This window comes from Epinephelus lanceolatus, chromosome 12 (genome assembly GCF_041903045.1).
Source record: "Epinephelus lanceolatus isolate andai-2023 chromosome 12, ASM4190304v1, whole genome shotgun sequence".
NCBI classification, from domain to species: Eukaryota; Metazoa; Chordata; class Actinopteri; order Perciformes; family Serranidae; genus Epinephelus; species Epinephelus lanceolatus.
In genome coordinates, this window is record NC_135745.1 from 45,046,249 (window position 1) to 45,062,500 (window position 16,252).

At 41.8% G+C, this 16,252-nt stretch overlaps 1 protein-coding gene across 2 annotated transcripts; it reads right to left on the bottom strand.

The window, feature by feature from the left end:
• Positions 1 to 60: 60 nt before the first annotated feature.
• tmub1 (transmembrane and ubiquitin-like domain containing 1) lies at positions 61 to 13,052 on the bottom strand. Of its 2 annotated transcripts, none has more exons than XM_033649844.1 (3): positions 12,906 to 13,052; positions 4,700 to 5,235; positions 61 to 779 (listed from the first exon to the last, which is right to left on the bottom strand). In XM_033649844.1, exons 2-3 carry the CDS (start codon positions 5,191 to 5,193, stop codon positions 428 to 430), a joined length of 846 nt encoding a protein of 281 aa, XP_033505735.1. In that variant the 5' UTR covers positions 5,194 to 5,235; positions 12,906 to 13,052; the 3' UTR covers positions 61 to 427. The 2 variants fall into 2 exon arrangements, with proteins under 2 accessions (XP_033505735.1, XP_033505736.1); XM_033649845.2 differs by having other exon boundaries at positions 4,700 to 5,278; positions 12,906 to 13,040.
• Positions 13,053 to 16,252: the final 3,200 nt, after the last annotated feature.

The following is a 16,252-nucleotide window of genomic DNA, read 5'->3' on the forward strand; positions in this document are numbered from 1 at the left end:
CTGACTTTAAGTTCTCTGACTGGATGAATTCTTCACACAGACTCAAAGAACAACAACAAGATAAATAAATGATTTAATAGAATTTCTTTCTCTTCCACAGCGCTCGTCGACACACAGAGACGTACAGACAGATCCGGTCTACAGTCTGGTGCTGGTCCAACACCTTCAGGACCAAAAGGAACCAGAAAGTAAAAGAGGCACAATGATGACAAACCTACAGAGAAACATGTCATCTAAAAAGTTAAAATAAGGTCCTTGTGAACACACGGCGTGTCCATGGCAACAGAAACACAAACAAACATTAACCATCAACGTCTGTTTAGTCCCGCCGGTTCAAGTCCAGGCCGGGTCTGAGGTCACAGAGAGAGCTCCGCCCCGGCTGCTGACATCACCACAAGGACAGAGGCAGTAGCCAATCAGAGAGCAGCTAGCGGCGGTAGACTCCGAAGGCCACCAGGCTGAGGAAGATGGTGACACCGACCAGTGAGGCAGTGGCCGGGGCGGTGAAAAACTGCCGGTACTGGATCTGACAGTACCACAGGACTGACAGCATGAGGACCAGCAGGGGGACCATCAGGCTGCCCACGTTCAGAGCCACCTGCACCTGGTCAGCGGGCCGCGCCCCCCCTGCGGCCCCGCGGCCAGCGTGCTGAGAGATGTGACAGTGCAGGACGCAGTTATGGACAAGGTTCAGAGAGGCCAGAGTCTGAGCGTCATCCTGTAGCAGTTGACCTTGATAGATCAACCGGACCTGCTGCTCCTGACCCGCAAAGTAGGTCCTGAAAGGGCAGAGGGCAAAGGTCAGAACCAGCCTCATAGTAGTGATGCAGTCGTGATGCAGAAGTGATGCAGTAGTGATGCAGAAGTGATGTAGTAGTGATGCAGCAGTGATGCAGAAGTGATGTAGTAGTGATGCAGTAGTGATGCAAAAGTGATGTAGTAGTAATGCAGTAGTGATGCAGTAGTGATGCAGAAGTGATGTAGTAGTGATGCAGCAGTGATGCAGTCGTGATGCAGAAGTGATGTAGTAGTGATGCAGAAGTGATGTAGTAGTGATGCAGAAGTGATGTAGTAGTGATGTAGTAGTGATGCAAAAGTGATGTAGTAGTAATGCAGTAGTGATGCAGTAGTGATGCAGAAGTGATGCAGGAGTGATGATGTAGTGATGCAGTAGTAATGAAGTAGTGATGAAGTAGTGATGCAGTAGTGATGATGTAGTGATGCAGTAGTGATGCAGTATTGATGAAGTAGTGATGCAGTCGTGATGCAGTCTTGATGCAATAGTGATGCAGAAATGATGCAGCAGTGATGTAGTAGTAATGCAGTATTGATGAAGTAGTGATGCAGTAGTGATGAAGTAGTGATGCAGAAGTGATGCAGGAATGATGATGTAGTGATGCAGTAGTGATGTAGTAGTGATGCAGTAGTGATGATGTAGTGATGCAGAAGTGATGCAGAAGTGATGCAGTAGTGATGCAGTCATGATGCAGTAGTGATGCAGAAGTGATGTAGTAGTGATGCAGAAGTGATGCAGAAGTGATGTAGTAGTGATGCAGCAGTGATGCAGTCGTGATGCAGAAGTGATGCAGTAGTGATGCAGTAGTGATGAAGTAGTGATGCAGAAGTGATGTAGTAGTAATGCAGTATTGATGAAGTAGTGATGCAGTAGTGATGCAGAAGTGATGCAGGAATGATGATGTAGTGATGCAGTAGTGATGCAGAAGTGATGCAGAAGTGATGTAGTACTGATGATGTAGTGATGCAGAAGTGATGCAGGAGTGATTAAGTAGTGATGCAGAAGTGATGTAGTAGTAATGCAGTATTGATGAAGTAGTGATGCAGTCGTGATGCAGAAGTGATGCAGGAATGATGATGTAGTGATGCAGTAGTGATGCAGAAGTGATGCAAAAGTGATGTAGTACTGATGATGTAGTGATGCAGAAGTGATGCAGGAGTGATGAAGTAGTGATGCAGAAGTGATGAAGTAGTGATGCAGAAGTGATACAGGAATGATGATGTATTGATGAAGTAGTGATGCAGAAGTGATGTAGTAGTAATGCAGTATTGATGAAGTAGTGATGCAGTCGTGATGCAATAATGATGCAGTAATGATGCAGAAGTGATGTAGTAGTAATGCAGTAGTGATGATGTAGTGATGCAGTCATGATGCAGAAGTGATGCAGTAGTGATGCAGAAGTGATGTAGTAGTGATGATGTAGTGATGCAGAAGTGATGCAGGAGTGATGATGTAGTGATGCAGGAGTGATGATGTAGTGATGCAGTAGTGATGAAGTAGTGATGCAGAAGTGATGTAGTAGTGATGATGTAGTGATGCAGAAGTGATGCAGAAGTGATGATGTAGTGATGCAGGAGTGATGATGTAGTGATGCAGTAGTGATGAAGTAGTGATGCAGAAGTGATGCAGTAGTGATGCAGTCGTGATGCAGTAGTGATGCAGAAGTGATGTAGTAGTAATGCAGTAGTGATGTAGTAGTGATGTAGTAGTGATGCAGTCGTGATGCAGTAGTGATGCAGAAGTGATGTAGTAGTGATGCAGTCGCGATGAAGTAGTGATGCAGAAGTGATGTAGTAGTGATGATGTAGTGATGCAGAAGTGATGCAGGAGTGATGATGTAGTGATGCAGTAGTGATGCAGGAGTGATGATGTAGTGATGCAGTAGTGATGAAGTAGTGATGCAGAAGTGATGCAGGAATGATGATGTAGTGATGCAGTAGTGATGCAGTAGTGATGATGTAGTGATGCAGAAGTGATGCAGAAGTGATGCAGTAGTGATGCAGTCATGATGCAGTAGTGATGCAGAAGTGATGTAGTAGTGATGCAGAAGTGATGCAGAAGTGATGTAGTAGTGATGCAGCAGTGATGCAGTCGTGATACAGAAGTGATGATGTAGTGATGCAGTAGTGATGAAGTAGTGATGCAGAAGTGATGTAGTAGTAATGCAGTATTGATGAAGTAGTGATGCAGTAGTGATGCAGAAGTGATGCAGGAATGATGATGTAGTGATGCAGTAGTGATGCAGAAGTGATGCAGAAGTGATGTAGTACTGATGATGTAGTGATGCAGAAGTGATGCAGGAGTGATTAAGTAGTGATGCAGAAGTGATGTAGTAGTAATGCAGTATTGATGAAGTAGTGATGCAGTCGTGATGCAGAAGTGATGCAGGAATGATGATGTAGTGATGCAGTAGTGATGCAGAAGTGATGCAGAAGTGATGTAGTACTGATGATGTAGTGATGCAGAAGTGATGCAGGAGTGATGAAGTAGTGATGCAGAAGTGATGAAGTAGTGATGCAGAAGTGATACAGGAATGATGATGTATTGATGAAGTAGTGATGCAGAAGTGATGTAGTAGTAATGCAGTATTGATGGAGTAGTGATGCAGTCGTGATGCAATAATGATGCAGTAGTGATGCAGAAGTGATGTAGTAGTAATGCAGTAGTGATGATGTAGTGATGCAGTAGTGATGCAGTCGTGATGCAGAAGTGATGCAGTAGTGATGCAGAAGTGATGTAGTAGTCATGCAGTAGTGATGCAGAAGTGATGCAGAAGTAATGTAGTAGTGATGATGTAGTGATGCAGAAGTGATGCAGAAGTGATGCAGGAGTGATGATGTAATGATGCAGTAGTGATGCAGGAGTGATGATGTAGTGATGCAGTAGTGATGCAGAAGTGATGCAGTCGTGATGCAGTAGTGATGCAGAAGTGATGAAGTGATGCAGTCGTGATGAAGTAGTGATGCAGAAGTGATGTAGTAGTGATGATGTAGTGATGCAGGAGTGATGATGTAGTGATGCAGGAGTGATGATGTAGTGATGCAGAAGTGATGAAGTAGTGATGCAGAAGTGATGTAGTAGTGATGATGTAGTGATGCAGAAGTGATGCAGGAGTGATGATGTAGTGATGCAGGAGTGATGAAGTAGTGATGCAGAAGTGATGCAGTAGTGATGCAGTCGTGATGCAGTAGTGATGCAGAAGTGATGTAGTAGTAATGCAGTAGTGATGTAGTAGTGATGTAGTAGTGATGCAGTCGTGATGCAGTAGTGATGCAGAAGTGATGTAGTAGTGATGCAGTCGCGATGAAGTAGTGATGCAGAAGTGATGTAGTAGTGATGATATAGTGATGCAGAAGTGATGCAGGAGTGATGATGTAGTGATGCAGTAGTGATGCAGGAGTGATGATGTAGTGATGCAGTAGTGATGAAGTAGTGATGCAGAAGTGATGAAGCAGTGATGCAGAAGTGATGCAGGAGTGATGATGTAGTGATGCAGTAGTGATGAAGTAGTGATGCAGAAGTGATGTAGTAGTAATGCAGTAGTGATGAAGTAGTGATGCAGTAGTGATAAAGTAGTGATGAAGTAGTGATGCAGTCGTGATGCAGTAGTGATGCAGAAGTGATGCAGTAGTGATGTAGTCATGATGCAGTAGTGATGCAGAAGTGATGTAGTAATAATGCAGTAGTGATGAAGTAGTGATGCAGTTGTGATGTAGTAGTGACGCAGTAGTGATGCAGTCGTGATGCAGAAGTGATGTAGTAGTGATGCAGAAATGATGTAGTAGTGATGCAGTAGTGATATAGTTGTAATGTAGTAGTGATGCAGTAGTGATGGAGTTATAATGTAGTAGTGATGCAGTAGTGATGCAGTTGTAATGTAGTAGTGATGCAGTAACTTGTTACCGTTTGATGTATCCGATGGTGTCCTGCGGTTTGACCTCAGCTGTTCTCTCTGTGTCGTTCAGAAACTTCAGTCTGACCACCATGTTCCTCTGAGACGATGAAGACTCTCCTTCTCCTCCTCCTCCTCCTCCTCCTCTGCTCCTCAAACCATCTCCTCCTCCAGCCTCCCCCCTCTCCCCCCTCCCTGCACCCTCCCCCTTCTCCTCCTGAGTGGAGGTGTTGGTGGGCGGAGCATCTGTCAGAGAGCCGTCACTCACAGAGCTGGAGGGTGAGGAGGATAATGAAGAGGATGTGGTGCTTGTGGAGGAGGGGGTTGTGTCCTGGTGGGTGGAGCTGGGCCTCAGTGAGGGGTCCGGGCCTGTGGCGGAGGTGAACAGATGTTCTGGGGGCTCGGAGGTGCGGGTGGAGATCCAGGCGAGCAGCAGCACCATGAGGAGCAGCAGAGAGCCGAAGAGCAGCGTCACCTCGTCTCCTACGCCTTCAATCAGAGCCATCGCCCACGGCAACGCCCGCTGAGGTCAACACAGGTCACAAACCTGCACACAGGGGGCGGGGCTTAGCATCAACACTTCACACCACCTGATTTACAGGAAGAGACACAGTGTTGGTGGCGTGGACACATTTAAAGTCTCCTCGTGTTCACAACAGAGCGGTCACAACTTCAGTATTGATCGTATCAAATGTGACTGGTCGATTATCTGTTCTTCATATTATCTGTTTCAGCTACACGTCAGCAGCAGAAAGTAACTGAGTACATTTACTAAAGTAATCTATACTCCACTACATGTCAGAGGGAGACGTTGGACTTTGTGCTGCACCACATTTATCAGGTGAATCATAAAGAACTCAAAGATGTGTGAAGCTGGAACCATCAAATGTTTTCAAATTATATTTATAATTTCGGTGTTTTCATTTGTTTCTTTGCAGAAATCTGAATTTGTAAAGTAACTAAATCTGTCAGAGAAACATAGAGGAGTAGAAAGTGTTACAAGAAGAAACGACTCAGATGTGTATTTGCAGTACCTGAGAAATGTATTCAGTCAGGGACCGTTGTGAATTTGTCAGAGGAGGAAGGAGGAACTGCTACATTCCTACTGCATCTTATCACTACTGCATCTGATCACTACTGTATCTGATCACTACTGTATCATATCACTACTATATCATATCACTACTGCATCATATCACTACTGCATCTGATCACTACTGCATCATATCACTACTATATCGTATCACTACTGCATCTGATCACTACTGCATCATATCACTACTGTATCTTATCACTACTGCATCATATCACTACTGCATCTGATCACTACTGCATCTTATCATTACTGCATCATATCACTATTGCATCATATCACTACTGCATCATATCACTACTGCATTTGATCACTACTGCATCATATCACTATTGCATTTGATCACTACTGCATCATATCACTACTGCATCTGATCACTATTGCATCTTATCACTACTGCATCATATCACTATTGCATTTGATCACTACTGCATCATATCACTACTGCATCATATCACTACTGCATCTGATCACTATTGCATCTTATCACTACTGCATCATATCACTATTGCATTTGATCACTATTGCATCATATCACTATTGCATCATATCACTACTGCATCTGATCACTACTGTATCATATCACTATTGCATCATATCACTACTGCATCTGATCACTGCTGCATCATATCACTATTGCATCTTATCACTACTGCATCTTATCACTACTGCATCATATCACTATTGCATTTGATCACTATTGCATTTGATCACTATTGCATCATATCACTACTGCATCTGATCACTACTGTATCATATCACTACTGCATCTGATCACTATTGCATCATATCACTACTGCATCTGATCACTACTGCATCTTATCACTACTGTATCATATCACTACTGTATCATATCACTACTGCGTCTTATCACTACTGTATCATATCACTACTGCATCTTATCACTACTGCATCATATCACTACTGTATCTGATCACTACTGTATCTGATCACTACTGCATCTGATCACTACTGCATCTGATCACTACTGTATCTTATCACTACTGTATCATATCACTACTGCATCTTATCACTGCTGCATCATATCACTATTGCATCATATCACTATTGCATCTGATCACTACTGCATCATATCACTACTGCATCTTATCACTGCTGCATCATATCACTATTGCATCATATCACTACTGTATCTGATCACTACTGCATCTGATCACTACTGCATCTGATCACTACTACATCATATCACTACTGCATCTGATCACTACTGTATCATATCACTACTGCATCTGATCACTACTGTATCATATCACTACTGCATCTTATCACTACTGCATCATATCACTACTGCATCTGATCATTACTGCATCATATCACTACTGCATCTGATCACTACTGCATCTTATCACTACTGCATCTTATCACTACTGCATCATATCACTACTGCATCTTATCACTACTGCATCTTATCACTACTGCATCTGATCACTACTGCATCTGATCATTACTGCATCATATCACTACTGCATCTGATCACTACTGTATCATATCACTACTGCATCATATCACTACTGCATCATATCACTACTGCATCTGATCATTACTGCATCATATCACTACTGCATCTGATCACTACTGCATCTGATCACTACTGTATCATATCACTACTGCATCATATCACTACTGCATCTGATCATTACTGCATCATATCACTACTGCATCATATCACTACTGCATCTGATCACTACTGCATCTGATCACTACTGTATCATATCACTACTGCATCTGATCACTACTGCATCTGATCACTACTGTATCTTATCACTACAGCATCATATCACTACTGCATCTGATCACTACTGTATCTTATCACTACTGCATCATATCACTACTGCATCTGATCACTTCTGCATCATATCACTACTGCATCATATCACTACTGTATCTTATCACTACTGCATCTGATCACTACTGCATCTTATCACTACTGCATCTGATCACTACTGTATCTTATCACTACTGCATCTGATCACTACTGTATCATATCACTACTGCATCTTATCACTACTGCATCATATCACTACTGCATCTGATCACTACTGTATCATATCACTACTGCATCTGATCACTACTGTATCATATCACTACTGCATCATATCACTACTGCATCTGATCACTACTGCATCTGATCACTACTGTATCATATCACTACTGCATCTGATCACTACTGCATCTGATCACTACTGTATCTTATCACTACAGCATCATATCACTACTGTATCATATCACTACTGTATCTTATCACTACTGCATCATATCACTACTGCATCATATCACTACTGTATCTTATCACTACTGCATCTGATCACTACTGCATCTTATCACTACTGCATCTGATCACTACTGCATCTTATCACTACTGCATCTGATCACTACTGTATCTTATCACTACTGCATCATATCACTACTGCATCATATCACTACTGCATCTGATCACTACTGCATCTTATCACTACTGTATCATATCACTACTGCATCTTATCACTACTGCATCTTATCACTACTGCATCTGATCACTACTGTATCTTATCACTACTGCATCATATCACTGCTGTATCATATCACTGCTGCATCATATCACTGCTGCATCTGATCACTGCTGGATCTTATCACTACTGCATCTGATCACTACTGTATCTGATCACTACTGTATCTTATCACTACTGCATCTGATCACTACTGCATCTTATCACTACTGCATCTTATCACTACTGCATCTGATCACTACTGTATCTTATCACTACTGCATCTGATCACTACTGCATCTGATCACTACTGCATCTGATCACTACTGTATCTTATCACTACTGCATCTGATCACTACTGCATCTTATCACTACTGTATCTTATCACTACTGCATCTTATCACTACTGCATCATATCACTGCTGCATCTGATCACTACTGCATCTGATCACTACTGTATCATATCACTACTGCATCTGATCACTACTGTATCATATCACTACTGCATCTTATCACTACTGCATCATATCACTACTGCATCTGATCATTACTGCATCATATCACTACTGCATCATATCACTACTGCATCTTATCACTACTGCATCATATCACTACTGCATCTGATCACTACTGTATCATATCACTACTGCATCATATCGCTACTGCATCATATCACTACTGCATCTTATCACTGCTGCATCATATCACTACTGCATCTGATCATTACTGCATCATATCACTACTGCATCATATCACTACTGCATCATATCACTACTGCATCTGATCACTACTGTATCATATCACTACTGCATCATATCACTACTGCATCTGATCACTACTGCATCATATCACTACTGCATCATATCACTACTGCATCTGATCACTACTGTATCATATCACTACTGCATCATATCACTACTGCATCTGATCACTACTGCATCATATCACTACTGTATCTGATCACTACTGTATCATATCACTACTGCATCATATCACTACTGCATCTGATCACTACTGTATCATATCACTACTGCATCTTATCACTACTGCATCATATCACTACTGCATCTGATCATTACTGCATCATATCACTACTGCATCATATCACTACTGCATCTGATCACTACTGCATCTTATCACTACTGCATCTGATCACTACTGCATCTGATCACTACTGTATCATATCACTACTGCATCATATCACTACTGCATCATATCACTACTGCATCTGATCATTACTGCATCATATCACTACTGCATCTGATCACTACTGCATCTGATCACTACTGTATCATATCACTACTGCATCATATCACTACTGCATCTGATCATTACTGCATCATATCACTACTGCATCATATCACTACTGTATCTTATCACTACTGCATCATATCACTACTGCATCTGATCACTTCTGTATCATATCACTACTGCATCATATCACTACTGCATCTGATCACTACTGCATCTGATCATTACTGCATCATATCACTACTGCATCTGATCACTACTGTATCATATCACTACTGTATCTTATCACTGCTGCATCATATCACTACTGCATCTGATCACTACTGTATCTTATCACTACTGCATCATATCACTACTGCATCATATCACTACTGCATCTTATCACTGCTGCATCATATCACTACTGCATCATATCACTATTGCATCTGATCACTACTGCATCTGATCACTACTGCATCATATCACTACTGCATCTGATCACTACTGTATCATATCACTACTGCATCTGATCACTACTGTATCATATCACTACTGCATCTGATCACTACTGCATCTTATCACTACTGCATCATATCACTACTGCATCTTATCACTACTGCATCTGATCACTACTGCATCATATCACTACTGCATCTTATCACTACTGCATCTGATCACTACTGCATCATATCACTACAGCATCATATCACTACTGCATCTGATCACTACTGTATCTTATCACTACTGCATCATATCACTACTGCATCTGATCATTACTGCATCATATCACTACTGCATCTGATCACTACTGTATCATATCACTACTGCATCTGATCATTACTGCATCATATCACTACTGCATCTTATCACTACTGCATCTGATCACTACTGTATCATATCACTACTGCATCTGATCACTTCTGTATCATATCACTACTGCATCTGATCACTACTGCATCTTATCACTACTGCATCTGATCACTACTGCATCTTATCACTGCTGCATCATATCACTACTGCATCATATCACTATTGCATCTGATCACTACTGCATCTGATCACTACTGTATCTTATCACTACTGCATCATATCACTACTGCATCATATCACTACTGTATCTTATCACTGCTGCATCATATCACTACTGCATCATATCACTATTGCATCTGATCACTACTGTATCATATCACTACTGCATCTGATCACTACTGTATCATATCACTACTGCATCATATCACTACTGCATCTGATCACTACTGTATCATATCACTACTGCATCATATCACTACTGCATCTGATCACTACTGCATCTGATCACTACTGTATCATATCACTACTGCATCTGATCACTACTGTATCATATCACTACTGCATCATATCACTATTGCATCTGATCACTACTGTATCATATCACTACTGCATCTGATCACTACTGTATCATATCACTACTGTATCATATCACTACTGCATCATATCACTACTGTATCATATCACTACTGCATCATATCACTACTGCATCTGATCACTACTGCATCTGATCACTACTGTATCATATCACTACTGCATCATATCACTACTGCATCTGATCACTACTGCATCTGATCACTACTGTATCATATCACTACTGCATCATATCACTATTGCATCTGATCACTACTGTATCATATCACTACTGCATCTGATCACTACTGTATCATATCACTACTGTATCATATCACTACTGCATCATATCACTACTGCATCTGATCACTACTGCATCTGATCACTACTGCATCTGATCACTACTGTATCTTATCACTACTGCATCATATCACTACTGCATCTGATCACTACTTCATCTGATCACTACTGCATCTGATCACTACTGTATCATATCACTACTGCATCTGATCACTACTGTATCATATCACTACTGCATCATATCACTACTGCATCTGATCACTACTGTATCATATCACTACTGCATCTGATCACTATTGCATCTGATCACTACTGTATCTTATCACTACTGCATCATATCACTACTGCATCTGATCACTACTGCATCTGATCACTACTGCATCTTATCACTGCTGCATCTGATCACTACTGCATCATATCACTATTGCATCTGATCACTACTGCATCTGATCACTACTGTATCTTATCACTACTGCATCATATCACTACTGCATCATATCACTACTGCATCTGATCACTGCTGCATCTGATCACTGCTGCACCTCCATAAATCACTTATTACATTTTTGATGTTTGAACTGTAAATGTTGAAAAAAGTCTCAGTTTTTCACTCATGTCGTGAAAAGTTTGTTTTTGGACAGATTTTAATGAGAGGTAGAATAAAGTGATTCTGATGAAATATCAGTGTTTTAAGACCAGATCTGGTTATGGTTTGTTTTTCTGACAGAGGTGTTTGTTGCACATGTTGTGTTCAAGGACTGTCAGAAATTCGAAAAAAATCCAGTGATCATTTCTGTTGTTACAGTTTCTGGCTGATCAACAGGATAATTTTGGTCATTTCTAAAGAAAACATACCTTCTAAACCTGCTCACATGTTTCCTTTAAAAAACTCCAAAATTTGGAGGATAGATCATCTTGTTTTCTTTAACATTTGCAGTAAAATAAATACAAAATACGACCATTTCAATCTGTAAGCTCCTCCCTTGAGCCAAAACAGGGATCAAAACATCACAAATAAGTAAGGAACTGTCCCTTACATTCACAGCACCGGAAGCAGCCTCTGTTATCTTTCTGAGTTTATGAGTATGACTCGACTTGACTTGATTCTCTCCACAGTGACTTGGGACTTAAAGGTTAAGACTTGTTTGTGACTTCCTCAGGTTCAGTCTGTCTGTTTCCATGTCAACAACTGGAGGTGATGTTTTCGTTGTGAAGCACTGTGAGACGCTTCAATTCACTAATAAACTGTATTATTATTATTATTATTATTATAATTTATTGTTATTATTGTTATCTGTTGATTAAACTTCCATACAGTCACTGCAGCACTTTACTTATACCACAGTAACTGTACACTGTAGTGCAGTGAAGTATTAGTACCTGTACAGGTGTTACTAGTAGTTGTACTGCAGTGACAGATGTTTAACATCATGCTAACTGTGTGCTAACTCATGTGCAGTCGGACTCACGTGCAGGTCGGGACCTACGGGTGACGGTGCGGGTCAGCTGATCAGTGCTGATTATTGATTGATTGTTGTCATTATTAGCTGTGATTAATGTGGTGCTAAAACTCTGAGCTAACTGCTAAGATCCGGGACAAGAAGTCGGCTAAGCTACATGCTAACTGCCGTGAGCGGAAGTGACGCGCTCATTAATTAAACTACAGACAGTGTGTAGTTTGACTCGGGAGCGGCTCAGTGACAGAAACAAGATGAAAGTCAAACTTACTGTTCAGCGTTGAAACCTCATATCACACAGCGTTAGCCTGGAGGCTAATCAGGCTAATCTGTTCCTGCTTCTGCTCCTCGGCTTCTTCTCTGGTTCTGACGCAGCAGTGACGTGGCAGTGACGCTCCGCTGCCTCCTGCTGGTCCCTGCTGGTCACTACGTGTTTCCATCTGTGATGGGAAAATTCACAGTTTTCAAAGAAAAGAGGACAACGTGGTTTGTCTTATCAATCTGATCTTAATGTTGTAAAAAAAACAGACAGAGAGAGAGAAACAGAGAGTTCTGTATAAGAACAGGACTGTGTGTCGGCGTCACTCTGCAGCTGTACGGAAACACATCCAATGACATCACCCAGATGTGCCGATCACCAGGATGAGGTCAGCTCCTGATCCCCGCTGCTGTCAGACAGCCTCAGGTCGCAGAGGCAGGACGGGATACGGTGTAGGTGTTATAACACACTGAACATGATGACTCACACAGATGTGCTGATCATGACAACTCCCATAGTGGATTATTGTCTGCTGGCACACAGGTGGAGGTGCAGCCTGTGCTGAATGAAACATGAAAACAATTAACAGTTCATTTCAGGTGGCGATGTGTTCATGTGACACTGTAAATGATATCACCTGAACAAATCCTGTTGGTAACATGTCATATTACTTTGTTACTGCTAACACATGATATATTACTGTAACACGTGACAAAAGTATCAAACATACACACATACACCCCCACACTGTAATCAGCTCCATGTTCTTTATATTAAATACAAGAGTGTGACAAAATAAAAGCATGGAACAGAACCAGAAACAAAGAGATTAAAATTCAACCTTTACTTTAACTCAGGACGACATGGAGGTAAAGACTCATTTATAATGTAGCCGAGTAAAACAATATGAAATAAAAACACTTAGACACAGAAAATAAAAACCCAAAGAGAAACTGACATAAAATCAGCAACAAGAAGTAAAAAGCATTAAAACCACAATTAAAAATGTAAAAAGAAAGAATAATTAAATGCATCAATGATGAAAAAAACAAACCTCAAAGTAAAGTATGATGTCATTAAATATTTAAATTGCTCTGCATGTTGTTCCAGCAGCAGACTGGGATCCAGTCACTAAGGTTGGTAAAGAAAGAATTGAGCTGATATCAGAAGGTAGAAGACCAGTAAGAGCTTTATGAATAAATGAAACCCAGTGTCCTTACGTCTCACACTGACACAGGCCCACACAGCCTCAGCAGGCAGATCACAGGGATGAATCTGAAGACAGACTGAGAGTCAGAGTCCAGCTGAAGTCTAAAATATCACCATCATCTAAGACTGATAAAAAAGTTCCCTCAACCAGACAGAAGAGTCTGTCTCTACATAAGAATCCAGTGTTTATTCATGATAAAGGCACCAGCTCAGAAACATGACATTTAACTGCAGGTTAACACCAAGGCTCTGATCCTCTGTGAGTCGTATGACAAAGTGAAGACAGTGTTAATGTGTCGGTGTCTCACATCTGTCGGATCACAGGGCATGAAAATGTTCTTCAGTCAAAAAGCAGAAAATAAAAAGTTCAGATTTCTTTCACGTCACTGTACAAACATACAACGAAATGCAGGTGCACTCAAAGATCGGGCTCATATATGAAAATAAGTCATAAATAAAAACAAAAATAAATAAAAGCCTCAAATCCATCACATTTTACACATTTGTACAAATAATTCATTGACTCACTGCCAGTGTGGACACTTACACTGGGAGTTACAAAAGACCTGTGATGTGCTCTGATCGACCTGCAGGGTTTTCTCAAGGGCGACAGTTCAAACCATCATCATCCTCACTGTGACCTCGTCATGTGTCCACGTTTGGTCATGGACTTTCCACGTCCACATATGACGTCCAAGGTACCCTGGGTGTGTTGGTTGTTGACGTTCTGGGACGCCGTGTCAACTTCAGCCTGTTACATGCATTGTCTGTTTTCAAAATACACTTCTGTTTTCACAGGAAATGTACAGTTTGATACAGTCTCTTTCAAAATAAAAGCACTACGTCGGTACAACACCACCAACACGTGGTTACGTTTAGTCAACACACACACGTGGTTACGTTTAGCCGAAACACATACACGTGGTTACGTTTAGCCGACACACACACGTGGTTACGTTTAGCCGACACACACACATGGTTACGTTTAGCCAACACACATACACGTGGTTACGTTTAGCCGACACACACACGTGGTTACGTTTAGCCGACACTCACACATGGTTACGTTTAGCCAACACACACACGTGGTTACGTTTAGCCGACACACACACGTGGTTACGTTTAGCCAACACACATACACGTGGTTACGTTTAGCCGACACACACACGTGGTTACGTTTAGCCGACACACACACGTGGTTACGTTTAGCCGACACACATACACGTGGTTACGTTTAGCCGACACACACACATGGTTACGTTTAGCCAACACACATACACGTGGTTACGTTTAGCCGACACACACACGTGGTTACGTTTAGCCGACACTCACACATGGTTACGTTTAGCCAACACACACACGTGGTTACGTTTAGCCGACACACACACGTGGTTACGTTTAGCCGACACACACACGTGGTTACGTTTAGCCGACTCACACATTGTTACGTTTAGCCAACACACACACACACACACACACACACGTGGTTACGTTTAGCCAACACACACACGTGGTTACGTTTAGCCGACACACGCACATGGTTACGTTTAGCCAACACACATACACATGGTTACGTTTAGCCGACACACACACGTGGTTACGTTTAGCTGACACACACACGGTTACATTTAGCCGACACACATACACGTGGTTACGTTTAGCCGACACACACACGTGGTTACGTTTAGCCGACACACACACGTGGTTACGTTTAGCCGACACACACACATGTGGTTACGTTTAGCCGACACTCACACATGGTTACGTTTAGCCGACACACACACGTGGTTACGTTTAGCCGACACACACACGTGGTTACGTTTAGCCGACACACACACGTGGTTACGTTTAGCCGACACACACACGTGGTTACGTTTAGCCAACACACATACACGTGGTTACGTTTAGCCGACACACACATGTGGTTACGTTTAGCCGACACACACATGTGGTTACGTTTAGCCGACTCACACATGGTTACGTTTAGCCAACACACACACACACACACACACACACACACACACGTGGTTACGTTTAGCCAACACACACACGTGGTTACGTTTAGCCGACACACACACATGGTTACGTTTAGCCAACACACATACACATGGTTACGTTTAGCCGACACACACACGTGGTTACGTTTAGCT

What these genes read in the sequence shown, in the direction of transcription:
- tmub1 (XM_033649844.1), bottom strand. Translation starts at nt 5,193, where the DNA reads ATGGCTCTGATTGAAGGCGTAGGAGACGAGGTGACGCTGCTCTTCGGC. An exon ending in ACCATCGGATACATCAAACG is followed by an intron (nt 780 to 4,699) that starts GTAACAAGTTAC and finishes CTGCCCTTTCAG; the next exon opens with GACCTACTTTGCGGGTCAGG.